The sequence below is a fragment of the Microcebus murinus genome, chromosome 4 (assembly GCF_040939455.1).
Source record: "Microcebus murinus isolate Inina chromosome 4, M.murinus_Inina_mat1.0, whole genome shotgun sequence".
NCBI lineage: Eukaryota > Metazoa > Chordata > Mammalia > Primates > Cheirogaleidae > Microcebus > Microcebus murinus.
This window is the reverse complement of record NC_134107.1, coordinates 68,262,946-68,282,513: the sequence shown is the minus strand read 5'-3', so window position 1 is coordinate 68,282,513 and position 19,568 is coordinate 68,262,946. Positions and strand designations below refer to the sequence as shown.

The 19,568-nt window shown below is 34.5% G+C and overlaps 1 protein-coding gene across 17 annotated transcripts in view; it reads left to right on the top strand.

The window, feature by feature from the left end:
* The window catches only part of DLG2 (discs large MAGUK scaffold protein 2), a 1,870,454-nt gene that overhangs the window by 1,116,159 nt on the left and 734,727 nt on the right, over nucleotides 1-19,568 (top strand). For 2 of the 17 annotated variants that reach the window (XM_076002374.1, XM_076002369.1), the window contains exon 1: nucleotides 1,785-6,065. The exons of 13 other annotated variants lie outside the window; for them this stretch is intronic. In XM_076002374.1, the coding sequence (XP_075858489.1) occupies nucleotides 5,757-6,065 (309 nt within the window). In that variant the 5' untranslated portion in view covers nucleotides 1,785-5,756. Of the gene's footprint in view, nucleotides 1-1,784; nucleotides 6,066-19,568 lie in introns of those variants that run through there. 2 more of the 17 variants (XM_076002376.1, XM_012738725.3) reach the window with 1 other exon arrangement.

Here is a 19,568-nt window from a genome sequence, read left to right as displayed (position 1 = left end):
GGTGGTGTTTAAAGAGTATAGAGTTTTAATCGTGCAAGGTGCCTTGCTATACAACCTTGTGCTTCTAGTTAACATTATTGTACTGTACACTTAGTATTCTCTGATCCACTCCTTTTATATTCCGTGATATTATTATGCCTTTTGGATTATATCATTTTAATAAGAATATTGCTTTGGTGGTTGGAGTTTGGGATTCTCTCCATGTTTCACCATTGGCAACCAGGGCCCTTTTTGCATTATTCAGCTATAAAGGGAGAACACTTGAAAAATCTTGAGAGAAAGGCACAGCTGTCAGGAAGTGCAGCTTTTATGAATTAATATCTTGCTAAAATAAACAGAAGCTGTTTCAGTGCTAACGCCACTAGCAAATTTCTTCAAAAAAATGAGTGAATACACTTTATGTCACTCGGCCACACTAAATGTTCGATTAACATGGTGACTTTAAGACCACATTGCTATTTTTTTTTTAAGTGAACGTGCTTATTTATGCATTTTACACTGAGTGGTAGAACACAGACCAAAATATCTAAACCTTCTTTCTTGTTTGACTTATTTTAACAAATATTAAACACTTTATGCTGAGTTCAGAGGATGCAGTTGTAAAAACGGGAGTCCTCTTTTTGCCCTACTGGAGATTACTTACATTCTGTTAGGGCAAAAGGGCATAAAATGAGCAATAGAGTAATTTTTATTGTATATATAATTATGGTAAGTATTGTAATAGAGAAGCCCAGGTGCTAAATGAATGCTTAATGGGAGAATGTATGATCTATTCTGGACTCGGGGCCGGGGTTCACAGAATGCTTTATCAGGGAAGTGACATTTGAGTTGAACTCTGGAGGGCAGATAAGAATTCAGAATTTCTGAATAGAAGAGCCTTAAGAGTGGCAATCAGGTTGGAAGTGAAGTCTGAAAGACTTGTTTTGGAGCTGTGTGGCATTAGTAAGCCCACTTTTCTCTTTGAATTATGCTGTGTTTTTTTAGGGTGACTTTTCAGAGATTACCTCTTGATGTACCTTACAGAAGGGTGAGTAAGAATAAATTATATGAAAGTATGGAGTGGGGAAAGAGCATGCTCAATGACCACAAGGGAGGACTGAGTTCAAGTATTCAAGGCCTGTGTGGTTGGGGAGAAAAGCAGGGGGTGAGGCACAAACAAGACTGGTAAAAGCAGCAGAGCCCAGATCACAAGGGCATGAATAAGGATCATGCAAGCCACTTTAAAGATTGTGCCATCCCTGAGGATAAAGATCCCTATAAAATGGTACTTTATTGACTGGTATGAGGCAGAGTAGGATCTGATCACAACTGCATTTTAGAAGGAGACACTCTGGCTGCTGTGTGAGAATTGACAAGATGCCAGACACCAGTTAGGAAGCTGTTTCACCAGTTGTACAGAAAAACAGGTTCTTGTTTTTACAATTGCATCCTCTGAACTCAGCATAAAGTGTTTAATGTTTATTAAAATAAACAAGAAAGAAGACAAAAGTATCTTTCGGTGATCATACCAATATAGGTATTCTAGTCTGTGTTCTACCATAAAAATGGTGATAGCTTAGACCAGTGTGGTTGTCATGGTGATTGAGAGAAATAGACAAATGTGAAAGGTATTTACACAGACAAATATACAGATACTGTATAGCATGACTTAATATGCCAAGGGGATCTGGAAAGCTTATAGAAGAAGTGATATTAGTTTAATCTTGAAATATGAAAAGAGATTTCTTATAGAAATGTAGTTTATCACTTAGATTCACTTGCAAATAAATGCAAATTATAAATGATTATTACCTTTTTACTAGTGTGCCTTTCAGAACTCTAAGAAATGTCACATAATTAGAGTTCCAATTTCTGTAATAGTGTTACTTAGTGTATCAGAATATAATAAATTTACATTTCCTGAAAACCATTGTATAATTTAGCCTTATCACTAATTCAGATTAAACTCTCTCCTCATCAACACCAACCCAAAAACAAGTATATTAGTGAGAATTTCATGATAGTTTAAAACTTTTTTTCTATTTCCTATTAAATTGTCAGTTCAGGATAAATCTCTGTATCAATTAAGCATGTATCTTTCCACAAAATTCCTGCTTGTTTTTTCTGATAAGATTTATGATTAAGTTGGTTTAAGTATTTTAGAAGTAATTTTGGAGTCTAAAAACTTTATTCTTAATTCTCTCATTTTGAAAGATAAATATGTTTGGATCTGGAGATTGTCTAGGCTGAAGATTATTAGATGTAGAAATATATTTATTTGTTGGCATTTATAAAATCTCTAGTTTTTACAGTCACAAGAATAGACTATATACTTTTCAAATCAGGGGAAATTATATCTAATACATCATAGCATTTTATGATTATTTCACTTACTGCTTGTGGGTGCTAAAGGGCTTCTGCTACCCAGTCATCCTTTAGCAAGCACTTAGCTCTTGTTTTGTAATTAATATTTTCATATCCCATTTGCATACAGTGCCTGAAGGACATTTTATCTGGAAAATAATTTGTTTTAGTGCAATGGAATTATTTAGTTATTCATCTTTGCTTTTAAATTTTTATTAAAAATATCAAGCCAGGATATTAGTTTTAAACCCTGGCTTTAAAAATAATGGTTGTTCTATGAAGTCAATGTCAGGTCAAAGAGAGTTCAATAAGATAGATCTCATCTAGGCATTGCCCTGTGCACCATCTGCCCATGTTAAATCGCAATGATAAGTAGGATGTGTACTTGTGCATTGCTAATTCTTGTTTGGCCAGAATTTGATGTCATCTCATGGTCATTACAATTGTCCAATTAGATTTGATCAAATTGGATTATCATTAATTAGTGAGTCTGTCTCATTGTACAGAGGGTAAGTTTGACATATTTATATGTTTAAGTGGTCTGTCCTCAGACTTAAAAGCCAATGTCATGTTTGAAAAGAAAAATCTTTTTGCAAGAGAAGGGAAGACAGGAGTCTAGAATTACTTTATATGTACTAAAGTGAAAAACTAATTTCAATATAGTCTTCTAACAAGTTTAATGAAAATTTTATATGGTCTTAAAGATTTTTGGAGGAAAATAACATTAGTTATGCAACATATGATACTTATTTATCTACAAAGAATTGACATGCTGAGGTTATTAAAACAGAAATATCATGGCCTTTGCAATGAGAAGAAATATCTCATTCCAGATAACCCATTCATAACAGATTTAAGTCCCTCTGAAGATTTATAATATCTTGAGTGGTGCCCAGCCAGAAAATTTTCTCTCTCTTGCTACAAACTTCACACATCTTTACAAAATTATGATGAATTCATACTGACTTATGTCTATGCAGATTGATTCTTATACTTGAGAGGCAAATAGGTGAGAACAGGACATGTGTTCCCTGAAGACTCCAGTGGGCATTTGAGCAATGATATCTGCCTGAATAACTAGAGGAGCATCATAGTTAGATACATTTGGAGAGAGCCAAACTTATCACTTCCTGACATTCTCATTTGGGAGTGATGGCATTGCCATGTCACATCAAGTCCTGTATAGCCATGCATCATGGTGACACCAGACAAGTCTGAAGTTCTCTAGGGTTTTATTTGACCCAAAAGTTCTGTCAAGCATAATATCTTGTTCTAGAATAAAAAGAGATGGAGGGAGGGAAGTGGAGAGAGAGAGGGAAAGAGAGAGATAAAGAAAGAAATAGGATTTTCTGCCTTTTCTCCCATGAAGTACAATATGGTAATCTATTTTTCTCAATATTACTTTCTTTAGATATTGATCTTGAATCCTTGATTCTCTTTCAGGAGTAAAGACCATTAACTCTACTATTATTTCTGCCCGACAGTTCAAGTCTTAATATTTTTTTGACAAGTTTCCTTAACAAGACCAGTTCAAAACCAGAGCTGAAGTTAACCTTAAAAGAATAGTTTATGCTTCTGTAATATTGCTGTATTAAATATTATCAAAAATTTTAATCATGTGTGAGGATAAATGTGTATTCATTCTCTACTCTTTCCTTCCATTTATACATGTACCCAAAATTCCATTCGTCCATCCCCCCCCCACCCCAAAATATATGTATTTATCACCTGCTATGTTCTGGGCAGTATGCTGGACACTTGGGGGAAAATGGTCAATAACATAGACCAGGGTCTACTCTTTAAACTTATATACATGGGTCATTGTTATTCAACAAGGTGTTTGAATGCCTTTATGCCAGGGACAGCACTTACATAAGCCTCTTGTGTGGAATTTGTAAAAGGACCCTTTTGTGGAGAGTGGGAAAAAAAAGATCCTGCTCCTTCCCTTAAGGACTTTTAAATCTAATAATGATTTATTCAGGGAGTCCTAGAGTTCAAATGTATTATTTGTTATAATCTTGACCCTTTCAATAAGCATCTTGGACACTCAGGAAAAAGTGAGATCTATACTGCCTCAGTACCTGGTCAATCCCCTGAGGAGGTGGATCTGATGTTATCTGATGGTCCACAGACAAAATAATTATATCATAGGATTATATCATTTTGGTTTGGTCCCCTGTAGATGGCAACTGGCTTCACAATCAAACCAAAATGATTTCCTGAGGAATGTGTGATAAGGATAGACATTTTAGCAATAAATATGGAAAGTTTCAAACAGAATAAAAATTCTAAGTGTTATGGTAATTAGCCTTTCCCTTTACTGAAAATACCACGTATGGATTCAGCATGCATGCTAAAATTTTAAAACAATCATCTTCTCTTTGGAAGGCAATTGCTTTAAATTGGATAGATTTCATTCATTTTTCAGTGAAAGAATTTGTAAATTTTGTTTTTGGAAATCAAAATACTGTATGGCAGAATTGAATGCATCTTTCACTTTAAAACACAGACTCTCTCTGTGGTGGACGTATTTATTGTGGTAAAGTATTCCAAAGGAAATCCTCAGAATAATTTGGGGTATGGAAAAATTCTGTTAAAAAATAAGCTAACCCACCAGTTTTGAATGTTAAAAATTCCCTTCTTTTGAATGAGAAAGAATTAATAATTATTCATAGCATAAAGGATATGTTGGGGTTATAACATAATACATAATCATGATTTAAAATAAACTTCCAAATATTAAAGGATTCTAGTATAATGCAGTGACCTCGATGATTTTTCAAAACGAATTGATGTTCTTTAGAGTTAATGTTAGTGCTTTTATGATTTACTCTGTGCCTTGGCAAATCTCTCTCCAGATAAGTGATTCCTGTAAATGTTGAAAATTCCTTTACAGGTTAACTTTCTCATCATTTTAAATTGCTTATGCTATAGTGTTTCAGCCTACATGCATCCTTTCTGAAAAGAAGTGTCCTGCTAGTCTGACAAGAAGTTCTCTTTCCCGAGGTTTGTATTTTGTGTGGAGATCAGCAAGGAAAGAGAAAAGTCAGAATGCCAAATTGCAAAGAGTACTCTTTACTGTGGGGCTCCATCCAAAAAGGGTTTGTAACACAGTGTACAGTCTTGTAGCCCAGCTGTGTGGAGCATTGATTGCTTCTGCCTAGAGCAGGGATACTGTCAAGTTGCTCTGTGAGTTGAGTCATCTATTGACAAAGAGCTACCAGCCCGCAGATAATGCTGTGCAGAGCTGCTCTCGCTGCTCCCACGATGCACTGCTTATAGCAGCTGTCAAAGATACTGAGGGAGCCACGGGGGAAAAAAGACTTTTACAACTGCTTGGAAGAAAGGGGTGTGAGGGGAGGAGACATTTCTGTGCAGAGCTGACCACAGGCAAGAGTAGGCATCAGTGCAGTATGAATGCATACCTCACCAAGCAACACAGCTGCAGCCGGGGGGCTGATGGGCTGGATGCCGGCAGGAGTGCGCCCACACTGCTCAGGGATGCCCACTGCGCCTGTGGCTGGCAGAGGAACTCTCAGGGGCTCGGGTACAGTTCTCAGACCATGCCCTCCTCAGGACCTGGGGGCCCAGCTTCCAACAGGACCAAGCTGGTCACCTTATGGGACAGTGTGCAGAAAAGCCCCCACAAGACGAGCACCAAGGGCAAAGGGACTTGTGGGGAGCATTGTGCCTGCCCACATGGTTGGTTCAGCCCAGCACAGGTGAGCCTTTTCCTTATGACTTTCCCTTGAATATCAGAAGAAAGTGACAGCAAGTTGTGTAAGGATAGAATGCTTTGGAAACTTTACCGAGTCCTCCTTACTGACTGAGGTACCCCGTTTGGAAAATGTTAGGCCAGGAAAACCTGTCATTTTCACATGTATTTGTGGGCTCACACCTCTGGGTGGCTTGTGAAAGTCTAGGGATCTTGCACTCAGTTTTTTCAGTGACTTTTCACCAAGTTCGACTTCTCTAATCCTCAGATTTTACTATTCTGTGTCATAGTCTTTTAGCAGCAGTTTTACTTCAAATCATTTTAATTTTTGTATTCTGTCTAGTCTATTTTTCATTATTATTATTATGTTAAGGAATAGGGATAAAATGAATTTTAATTGACTTTTCCATCTCTTTAAAGTTAAAAGAACATTTATTTCTTTATCTATAGAAAATAGCGATTTGGAGTATGCTATTCTAATTTTATCCTTATTATATACTTTTTCAGTAATGGGGAGGGAAATTTGTTTATATTAAATAACTAATTTGACAAACAAAAGGAATAATTGGGAGCAGGATAGAGGGTTATTATACTTAGAATAAAATAATTAAATATTTAATTTATTCATAGACAAGCAATAAGGTTATTTATATTAAAAATTATAACTCTCTTTTTACTATAATGCATTTCTAAAGTATATGTGCAGATTCCTTTAAGGTGATTCATTGCTTATTACAGCCCCCAAACTACTAGCATTTTATCAGAAATGAAATTAACTTATTCTTTCTGTCTCCATCCAGAGGGGAGAAAATGACTTCCTGCAAATGCTGTAAAATATAAATAAAATGCACCTGTGATCATTGTCATAAATATAGAACAATGACTATTCTTAAAATGTGTATTGAAAAGAAAAAAAACTTGTATTTGCAAAAAAAATTCTTTCTCAATTTTAGTATGATTTTGGCTTAATTGAAAAGTAATTATTGATCATAAATAAAATGTTATGATGAGAGGTATAGAGAACATTTTAATGTTAATAATATTTTTTTAAAAAATACTTCCAAGAATGTCATATATCACCAGCTCTTAATAATAAGTTACATGTATGTAACCATATATATGGCTTTTAATGCAATGACATGAAATTGTAAGCTTAGAGAGACAGAGTATCTCAGCATCTTGATTTAATTAAGGAATATATTACCATTTTAGTATTAAACTGATTCAGCTGTAAATGGAGCCTAACATTTAGAAATGCAGTTTTAAAAAAAAAAGTTAACATGTATATTACCTTGGCAATTGTGAAGTCTCTACATACTCTTTAACAAATACATTTGCTTAAAGTATCTTTAACCTGTATCTATATATTGATGACATTTAATTCTCAAGGCTCTCCATAGGCTAGGAAGACAAACTTATTTAATAGCATGTAGCTTTTGAGTTATTTCTCAGAGTAGAGAAAGCAAACTTGCTTTATTGTTACAATTGTTTTTATCCAAGATATAATATACTTTTCATTTCATAAATGATAATTTCTCAAACCAAAATCTTTAATGCTGCATTATAATAACTACACTCTAAAAATCTTTGTAGACTTCTCATCAACTGAGGGAAACTTTTCACTTCTTTGGTTTAACAAAGTCAGCCTCCTACTTGCCTGAAATTTATAGCCATTTCATGCTTTAAAGGATTGAAATAGACTCTATGAACTGGTAATTAGAGATCCAATGACATGAAAAGGCAATATATCAAGGCAGCCACCATCTCTCCTTACTCTTTTGCATACACATTCTATACATTTTTCTCTCATTGACATGTACTTTATTATTTGCTAGGAGTAATACTGGTTGCTAAACATTTAAGCTATTATACCATATCTTTTAGAGTTCTCAATGTTGTAACACTCTTCTCTTACCTGACCTTTCCACCTTTTACTATCTCAGTCCTATAAACCTAATATGCTAGATTGATCAATCTCTTTCTTCACCTTATGCCTGTACCCTTTCAAATATATTATTCTAAATACTTTTAATGTATCTATATATATAGATATATTGATTTTAATTATATATTCAAATATCTCTAGACTACCTATTTACATATATTATATTTATATGTATATATACTTGTATATGTATACACATATATAAAAATTAAAGTTTATATCATTCCTAATTTCTCACCTGAAAAATACTCACTTGTTCTTCCAAAGAATGCTTCATTCTCTTATGAAGTATTTTTCATATAAATTATATTTTCTTTACTTTTTGTAGGTGCTCAAAAATACTGATATATGTGTATTTATAGATCTGTATTTATATATATATCTATAGCATATACCTATTTAATTATACAAATATGTATAAGTACTATAGGTCTATTGATATTATCACAAAAATAAAGATATGTGTGTCTCTATGTGTATGCACGTGTCCCTTAAAACTAAGTCTGTCTTGAGAATTTTGTGAACTATTGTTTAACCCTTAAATTAACTAGATAGATCCTGTGAAATATTATAAAACCAAGGTTGGAGGCTAATCATACTAAAGATTGAATCCTTGAAATTAAAAAAAAACCTTTGTATTGCTAAAAATAAATAAAGTCCTTGATAAAGCAAAGAGAAGGATGGTGCATGTTTTAGAATAGCTCAGAGACACACATGTGGTACAGAATGTGCCTGAGGGCTATTTAGCTTCCAGGAGCTGGGATCTTTCCCTCAGAGATATTTGCTGTATTACATGGAAATCAGCAGTGTGATTTCCGGCTGCTATAATAGAGGAGCATGGTCATGAGTTCTTCCCAAGGCTCTTTGGCAAACTCCTATTATTTGGGATACTGTGTACTAATAGAACTCTTTCATTATATTATTCCTCAGGAGGTCTAAAACATGGCTTTTGTCCATTCTCAAATTTTCACTCCATTTGGATGTTAATTAATATAACCATAACTAATATAACCATATTAATATGGTCTATGTTAATATGGTTATTAATATGGAATTAATATAACCATAATTATAGGTAAGAAAATAGAAAGTCATTGTGTACAGAAGTGAGTTCTAGAATGCACCTCTAGGATATTAGTGTCAGCCTTGGGATGAAACATGCCCATTGTTGCAGACTAATCTAGGGAGGCAACATGGAACAGTATAGATTCAGAGACCATAATTCTATACCTTTTACTTCATTCATTGATTCTTTACTTGCTTATTCAAGTATCATATACTGAGTGCCTAGTATGTACTATTCTGTCAGGCCCTGTGGATATAATAGTAAAAAAAAATAGATCTCACCCATACCATTATGGAGCTTAAAGCCTACAATGGCATATAACATTTACCAAATATGTAATGATATACACAGAATTATATCATCAAAAATCATAATTTGGATGTGGAAAAAATTGTATCTGTTTAAGTTTTTAAGATTTTCCATTTTGTAAAATGCAGATAAAAATAATACCTACTTCACAGGGTTGTGGTGAGGAATGGTTAACATATTTAGCATAGTGCTTTCATTTAGTAGAGGCTCAGTAAATATTTGTGGAATAAATGAATAAATAATAAGTCACAATAAATGCTGGCTATTATTAACCTATTCCTTATTTTATTATTTTTGGTTGGCTGAGAAGAGAGGAAAGATGAACCAGTGAGAGCTTTCAGAGAGGTGGAGATTCTTGGACTGAAATTGGATTGAATCTTACAAAAACTTTGTGTTTATCACGTGGACAGATATTTTGAGCAGAAATAATAAATATAGAAAAACATGTAACACCCTGGTACCTGTGTGGAACTATATGTAGTTCTATCTGCCCAGAACATTGGGCCCTGGAGGGCAGGCTCATTAAGAGAGGAGCTTGTAGTGGTGGGTGGAGCTTGACCACAAAAAGCCTGATGGGCATTGATGAGGACTCCACTGAGTGCCTATTCAGCCATTCTCTGTGCATTAGACTTCATGGTCAATGAAACCTTCTGGGCCTCACTTTCTCAGTTTATAAGATAACCCCAGATCTCTTCCAGTATTAATATTCTGTGACTCTGTCAACTGACACCCATTAATTATAGGGAAGTACTTTTGAAAGAATATATGCTTTAGAGCCAGACAATCCTAAATTTGAATTTACTAGCTCTGTGTGACCTTATTTGCTTACCCTCTCTAAGCCTCATTTTTCCCCTCTGTAAAACTTGGCTATATAAATATCCCAGCATGGCCCTTAGAACACAATTATTCAGTAAATGGTATTTATTAATGGCATGCAAATATGTTTTTTTTAATTTTTTTTTATTTTGGCATATTATGGGGGTACAGATTTTAAGGTTTCAATAAATGCCCATTTCCCCCCCTCCCCCCAAAAGTCTGAGATTGAATAACTTATTGCACAGCAAATTACTTATTAGTATTATGTGCTATTTCATAAGAATTTCCAGTTTGCTTACTAAAATTTTTGATGTATTCCTTATAATGATAAAGGCTAGGCTAGGCAACTGTCCAAAAACTTTTGGCATACAACCACATGATGCTGATGCTGGGGTGACATTATGTCCTTCAAAGTTCTCAGCAATTTACAATTGTGCCCACTAAAAAAAATCATGTAAAATAGAATTGTATTGATGATGTAGCATTCCCATAAGTTTGTATTCAGAGGTAAGGGGATGTTGAAAGATCTTCCCAGCAAAATCCTCAAGAACAACTGCATTTGAAGTGTTTAGCCAAACTCTGTAAATCTCCCCAGTCTCTTTGCAGCAACTCCAGAAAGAGCAGTTTGCAGCAATTCGAGTGCAGAGGACTTTTTAGTCCAAGAAGTAGGGTTGTCCTAGGCTGAAACCTCAGACTCAGCTTATGCCCAGCCAGAAACATCTGATAGCTTGTTTTAACTCTTTGACTGATTCCTTCCAGAAAGAGAGCCCTTTACCAAGGAAGAATAAGACTTTTTATATTCTGGCAAATACCAGCAGGCCCCAGGTAAGGAAATCAGAAGACAGCACACAATATCACAGAAGGAATTAAAGTTCTAAGCCTTCCTGTGGTGGACATGACACCATTGGTCAACACTTCTGACACCCATATTGCTCAATGCTGACATCAGCAGAGCATTCTCTCTAGGGCAGTGCAAGGAGAAGCAAAGCACACAGGTGGGAAAGAAAAGAACAAAGTTGACTAAATATTGAGTACTCACAATGCTCACAAAACATGAGACATGGCTAGGGGCTTTACATTATTCATTTCTTTGAATTTTCTCAATAACACCAACAAAGTGATATCGCAACCCTCATTTCACAGATGGGGAAATTGAGTCTAAGAGTAACTTGCTTATGGTCACACAACCAGTAAGGTCAGAACTTGTTTCAAATGCAGTTGTACATGAACGACTTCCTTATTCTTTCCACCACATCTTACAAAGTGGCCTGTTTGAGGTGTGCTGGGAGGTAGAATACCTCCCCAGAGACCTCTATAATTCTCTAATTTAATAAGAATTCCCTAAGGGATTGGGATGTTTCACATGGTTGAGAGTACTATCACTTCCTTGCAGAATTCTGGATTTCCCCATTCTACTTCATTTTCTGATCTTAGGAACCCAGAGCGAGTTGAGTCCCTGAAGATCCCTTCCCTCTTTTATCATGGTTAAGAGTTGTGCTGATCTGAAGCAATAAAAGTTGATTCCCCAGAATTTAATACCAGAATAAGATGCTTACTTTTATAAAGACCTCATAAATGTGTTACTCAAATATTAGATTCAATTTTGCAACATTTTTCGTAAGGAACTGGGAACCATGTATTGTAAACTTAATATAAATACAAAATGAAATACATAGAGGCATTATCTGTCTTTAATCCAAGAGATCATTTCACATCGCTGAGTGTTTGTGAATCTCATACAAATGCTCTTTCTACCTATGTATCTGTCATGCCAAGAATCAAATATCTTTCTTTGATGCCACCATCTCCATTCTCTATCCTCTTCCTTTTTCTGATATTATTTGATCTGTTACAAATGTAGCCTCAGCTGAATTTTATTATCCTTCATTCCATACTCTACTTTGTTCCATTATTTTAATTTCTGAAAAGCATATATATGTTTTATTAATACAATTATTGCAGAACAGTATGGGAACTTAGTGGTCATCTAGTACATTTTCCAAAGGAGAAAGTGCAGCCTAGAGAATTTAAGAGACTTACTTAAGGTCATAGAACTTGTGGCAGAGTTTGGTTCCTGTCCATGAATTCAGAATTGAGTTTTCTTTTTACTGTTCAAAGTTGCCCTTTCTCTCTTAGCTCTTATGTGCTCATCTTCATGAAAAGTGATTATTGACAGAAAATTATTAAGCATACAATTCAGACTAGGAGAGCCACTAGAAAGCATTTTAGAACAGCAGGGAGGAACTTATGTGTTGTTAATGATTGGGAAGTGATACTGGGATTTAGGGGAATAGGGCCAGGGATGCTAGATGCCCTATACTGTACAGAGAAATCCTTCACAACAAAGAATTGCCCATGCACTGCACATTTTTTTAATATTCCACTGGACATTCATGAAGATTAACAAAAAAAAGTTTATGATTTCTAGCCTAAAATCAAACTCAGTTTTACAAACAAAGTACTTTTTTGTAAGGATTTAGTAGTCATTAAACTTTCTAGAACTACAACTCCTGTGTAAATCAAGGGACCACTGCACTTTGTTCTGTTAGTAATTTTATCAGTTGTTTTACATTTTGGAAGACCTTCTTACAGTCATGCTGCTCTTCATATTTGTCACCAATACATCTCTCCTGCATCAATCTGTCTGTTGATTTCATCTGCAAATATGTAATGGAAGAGATTTGGCACTAGACCTAGAATCAAACATTTTAATTTTTTGGTTTGTTTTTAAGTTTTCTTTTATTTTTAATTGACAAATAATAATTGTATATATTTATGGGGTACAGTTTGGTGTTTTAGTATATATGTACATTGCAAAATGATCAAATCAGGTAAATTAACATATCCATCATCTTAAATACTTATTATTTCTTTGTGGTGAGAACATTTAAACCTATTCTTTTAGCTATTTTGAAATATGTGCTATTAATTATAGTCACCAGTGGATGGAGAAGGGGCAATGTTGGTGAAAGGATCTAGAACCAAATATTTTAAACTGGTAGAACCATGAAGTACAGGAATCATACCAAATTTCATTAATAAAGTTTTTATGCCATACCATATATTAATTTTTAAAGCATGATAAGAAACCTATTTTTTAAAATTAGCCAACATTATTTATTTTTGAATTTTTGTTGTTTTCAGTATTACTCTGATATAGTTCCAGAGATATCAACACTCAACTTCCTTATAAGTTCTTAGGTTGCTGGGTTTATTTTGTTTATCTGTTATTCCTCACTTTCTATTAAGAGATAGAACTTTGAATCACTAGAAATCAAATATATACCTTTACATGAGAGGGAATTCTAAACAAGGATAGATAGCTGACAGATAGATAGATGATAGATCAATGGACAGGTGACTCTCTCACTGGCGTGTCCAATATAAAACAGGATATTACTTTGACACTAAACTTATAAATAAAGCCCAGTTGATTTGCAAGTATATGACACTTATACTTTCTCTATGTCAACTATCATCAATTTTCCTTGTTACATTATCTGTATTTCAACTAACATTGCTACTTTGATCTCTTATCGTATACAAATGGTCTGTTACTACTTGTTCTAGCACTAATTTGTAATCTAGTATTTATCATTTGTCTGCTCTTTTACTTTCCTGTGCTTCTTGTAAGGAATGATATCTGATCTCTTTATTCCACTTAAATCCAACTTTATTCATTATAAGAATATGCAAACATTTGACTGCATCAATACATTGTCTAGTATATATAGTTGGGCTTATAGATTGCTATAGTGAAAACACATTATTTTAATATAAGTGCTTTCTTTTTAGTTCTCCTTTTACTTCAGTTAGAGTATTATATAGAAAATATGTGTAACAGTTTTATTATCTATGAATTTCATTTCTTAAGGCAGGATATTATAAAACATTTATTATTAAATGGAAAGGTTGGGCCTGATAGAATTGAACCAGTGGCTAGTCTATTAAATATATTATTTTATATACTGTTATGTGAGTTATTTAGCTTGCCTTCCAACTAGACTAAGAGTCAGCAACCTCAGCCTACAGGCAAAATCCAGTCTGCCACCTGTTTTTGTATAGCCTATGAGCTAAGAATGGTTGTTATATTCTTTAATATTGAAAAAAATAAAAAGAATACTATTTCATATGTGAAAATCATATGAACTTTCAACGATACTACCTATAAATAAATTTTATTAGATAGAACATAGCTCATTTGTTTACATATCATCTATAGCTTTTTTGTTGTTGTTATGGCCAACTTGAATAGTTTTCATGGAGACTGTAAAGCCAGAAAGGCCTAAAATATTTATTATCTAGGCTTTTACAGAAAAAGTCTGCCAACTTCTGCACTAGACTAGCAGCTTTCCATTCCCTGCTGATGGAAATGTCCCTTCTGACTAACAAATTCTACCCATTAAGACCTAGTTCAAGCACATCTTCCTCTTTACTCCTTTCCAGTCCATTTTAGTTCTCAAAACCTCTACTTAACATGGCATCCTGCACAATTAGAGTATTGCCTTGCATTGTGGTTAGTGTTTCCTTTTCAGTCTCCCTGATTAGAGAGAGTGAGCTTCCTCACAGCCCCAGCATAGAGCCCAACTTATACCAGCCTAGCTGTCCAAGCACATCTTTGTGACAATTCTTCTCTCCCCTCTCCTACCCTCCCTTCTCTTCCCCTCCCCTCCCTTCCCCTTTTCTTCCCTTCCCTTCATTTTCCTTTCCTTGATTTTCTTTCTTTTTTTGTTTTTTAAAGACAGGGTCTCACTTTGTTTCCTGGGCATGAAGGCAATGGCATGATGATAGCTCACTGCAACCTCAAACTCCTGTGTTCAAACAATCCTCCTATCTCAGCCTCCTGAGTAGCTGGGACTATATGCATGTACCACCACATCCAGCTAATTTTTCTATTTTTTGTAGAGATGGAGTCTTGCTATGTTGCTGAGGCTGGTCTCGAACTCCCGAGCTTAGGCAGTTCTCCCACCTTGGCTTCCCAATATGGTAGGATTACAGGCGTGAGCCCAGCCAATTCTTCAGTATTGTTATTATGTTATGATTTTGGACACAGACAACTCAGCTGCATTTGTGGCTGTGTTTTCAATCCCTTTATGTGTAGCAGGATAACCTGCACAATTTATCCATCACTTTGTGTCATAGTTATAGTATCCTTACTTATCCATATGTGTTGCTGCTCTAAGCTGAATTCCATTGGAGCACAACCTGTTTTTATCTATGCTTGTTTCCCCAGTGCCCAGCACATAACAGTAGGCCAATGAAATGTTCTTGATTTCTAAATGAATATTAACACAGGGTCTTGTATATATATGTACTTAATCAGTTTTTAATTTATTATTATTACTAATTATGCAAATCTCTTAAAATCAAGAATGACACCTTCTATCCCCACAGTAGTTCTGTTTATTAACAAGCACATTGTAAAAACAATTGCTTAAGCAAATTTATTGGCTTTTTTGTGTGTGTATTTGTTTTGTTTTTACTTTAACAGATTCAGATTCTTATTGTATTTTGTGGCTCTGTTAAAATATTGGAATCATTGTACAGAAATTAGGTTCCATATTCAAGTGGGTCATGCTACTTCAAAGATGAAAGGTACAATACTATACTTTGAAAGGACAATCAGAAAAAAATGATCTTACACAGTTTTATTGTCTAATTTGGGAGTCACTTGTTCTCTGGAAAGTTGAAATAATGTCATGAAATATTATTTTATAATCAGTTTTTATACACTCTATTGTAGACTACAACACTTTTTTTTTCTATCATTTTGATAAAAGTGCTTAGAGTATTGCAATTGATACCACTGCATTAAAAATCTATGATTAAACACATCTGCACTTTATTCGGGCAGGCTGTGCTATTTAATTAGTGGTCAACATTGATTGTTACAGTTGTGATTGTTACAGTTATTATCCATGGCATTCATTCTTCAAAGCCCTGTTTATATACCAGTTCTAAAAGTTGTTTCTGAGTGCACACTGATTTTTCATTTCTCTTATCAATTTTGTTCATTACATACGACACAAATTAATGCACTTAATGGTAATGGTTTTTTAATTCCCAATTTCCAACTTCAAGTTTTATTTTTTAATAAAAAACAAAGTGGATAATAATAAATCCTCTTAGTTTAAAAATGAGCATTTTTACCAGTTTAAAAAAATAAATTGTTATGTAGTTTTGTATGAAGAAATAATATAAGTTTATGATAAAATATTATAAACTAAAGATACGTTTGAAAAAGTTAAAACACCTGTAATTCTACCTAAGGTTAACCACAGTTGACATGTTCATAATTTTTAGTCCTTTTACTTGTCTCTCAATATATATCTTCATAAAAATATATATATTATTTTGTTGACACATGTTCACAAATGTAGCTAACTATATTCTTGTTTACATGTGTCTGTTAAGTGAGAAGTTATTTTAAAAATATAAAACTGTATTGATTTTTGAAATTAGTATCATATTGTGAGCACGGTGGCTCACATCTGTAATCCTAGCACTCTGGGAGGCCAAGGCAGGTGAATTGCTCAAGGTCAGGAGTTTGAAACCAGCCTGAGCAAGAGTGAGACATCCCGTCTCTACTAAAAATAGAAAGAAATTAATTGGCCAACTAAATATATATATATATATAGAAAAAATTAGCCAGGCATGGTGGCTCATACCTGTAGTCCCAGCTACTTGGGAGGCTGAGGTAGAAGGATTGCTTGAGCCCAGGAGTTTGAGGTTGCTGTGAGCTAGGTCGACACCACAGCACTCTAGCCTGGGCAACAGAGTGAGACTCTGTCTCATATATACATACATACATACAAGCAAACAAAAAAATAACCCACCATATTGTGAACATTTTCCTAAGTTAGTCAAATATTTTTTTTTGCTGCCATAACTTTTGAGAACTAATTATTTTTTTTTTATCAAAACCCATAATTTTGGACATTTGGGTAATTTTGTATTTTAATTAATATGATTAAAACTGAAGCAAACATTAGTATATGTGAAACTTTCACCACATTTCTCATGAAAATATATTTTTTTCAGAAAAGGAAACACTGAGTCAAAAGGTATGATTTTTTTAAGTCTCATAATTTCAGAATATTTACCTAGTAATTCATTCACTATTCATTCAATTCATTATTGAACAGTTCACACATGCCAAAATACTCTGTTAATCAGTGGGGAATGTAGTGGAAAACAAGAGACTGATTCTTGCCCCATAGAGCCTAGAATTAGTAGCCAAATTGCTTCCAAAAGGGCTTCTCAAATTTATGATCCTCCCAGTCTAGAAGTATATGAACATATCTTTTTGCACTCTGATTGCTTTCCCTTTGTAAAATCCTTTTATGAATTAGGTAAGTTAAAAATTGCTTGTGATTGTTATTTTAATTTGCTCTTATTTTTGAAGGAATTGAGTACTTTTCATATGATCATAGCCAATTACGATACTCTCATGATGTGTTCTATAATACCTACCACAATAATAAGACCTAGTTGTCAATCTAATATGTGCTTAACTTGTTGACTGGATGGGTGGAAGGAAGGATGGATAGATGGATATACAAATAGAAGAATAGTTCCTGTTTGAAAGTCGTAGTAAGAGACATTTCTACCTGTCCTAAATATAGCATCTTCATGAGTGATCTATGCCCCTGTCTCATCTGTGCTGTCACCATAACCCCTTTCCTTGTGTCTTTCGCTGGAAGGAAAGGAACGGAATGCTCTTCTTTTCACCCTTATGTAGGAGAACAAGTTTGATTTGAGTGACAGATGAAAAGGTAATTAGTACACTAGACAGAAGTAGACAGGCTATCTGCTTCTGTTGATAGAAAGTTTGCTGAGTGGTGCAATATGAGCACTAAATTGACAGTAAGAGAGCTTGAAGAGGAAAGGTGATATAACTGATTAGATGCAAAAGGGAAATGTCATGGAAATTTTCTGACTATTTTAGTATGTTTACATATGGATAAGACTTTTATGAAATTTGTATATATACATATTCAAGGATGAGTTTGTGTTTATTTGTCTTAAAATGCAGGCAGTCCCTAAAAGTCAAAAACATAATATCTTGGAATGACTGTCTGAAATTTTACTCCTTAAAGACACACAAATCATATACTTCTACTGCCAATATTTAAAATAAAACTTAGAGATGCAACAACTCTCGGGACTCCTCTTATCAAAGCTGGGTACCCTCTGGCTGTTCTAAAGAAAAGATAAAACAAATATATCTGCAATCGGAGGGTAGTCTGGTTTCTAGTATAGGAGAGAACACAATTTTCAAAGGATTGAATGGAAAGATAACAATTAAATAACTTGAGGACTGTAAGTAGGTTGAAGACAGATTATTTTGCATTTATGAAAGAATGCAGCATAATTGGGAACTCCTTGTAGGCTTATAATTATTAATATTACTTTTCTTTTCCAATAATTATGTCAAAACAACTATAACAACAGTATGATTTCTACCACTCTTAGTGCAATTCACTGAAAGTCTTCAGCCTATTTTCATCACTCTTCCTCTTTCCTACTCTGTACTGCTCTCCTGTTTTACAATTCACTGTTTGCTAAGCCAGAAATCAGGAAATCATCATCACCTTTTTACTCCCAGGACCCTTATGAATTAACCTATCGCAAATTGATACAGAATTACGTCTGAGTGTCACAACTATTTTCCTTTTTAAGTCTCTACTTTTAGTGCTTTAGTATAGATGTGCGTTATCATTCCCATAAACTATTTGCAGTAAGCAGTAGCCCCCAGATTCCTTTGATCCATTATGGCTGCCATCATTGCCAAATTTATCTTAACACCCAGTTCTATTTGGATCACTCACTGATTTAAATGATTTAATAACTTCAAATCACTTAAAGTAGGGCTTCACTTTAAGTGTAATTGACTTCTGGAGAAGACAAGTAGGTCTAGAGATGTTTATGGTTGGTCTGTGTTGGAGTAAACATATTTTATACAGTTGTTCAGTTTTTACTACAGAATTTTTCAAAGTCCTTGGGCATTTATATCTCCTAGAGCTGTGATCCCCAACCCCAGGGCCATAGAGCAGTACTCGTCCGTGTACTGTTAGGGACCAGGCCACAGAGCTCACCACTGCCCCACCTCCCGCTCTGGTCTATGGAAAACTTGTCTTCCTTGAAACTTGTCTGTAGTGCCAAAAAGATTGGGGCCACTGTCCTAGAGGGAGGTAGGGCATGTGGAACATTTCTTAAATGTATGTGATGATGAAATCATTTTTTTTCACTAATACTTATTAATAAGCATCTCATGGAAAACAGATTGCCACTAGTTTACAAAGTAAAACTGGATTCCCTAGCAGAGCCTTCAAACTTGTCTTCAATATGGCCCCAACCTATATTTCCATCCC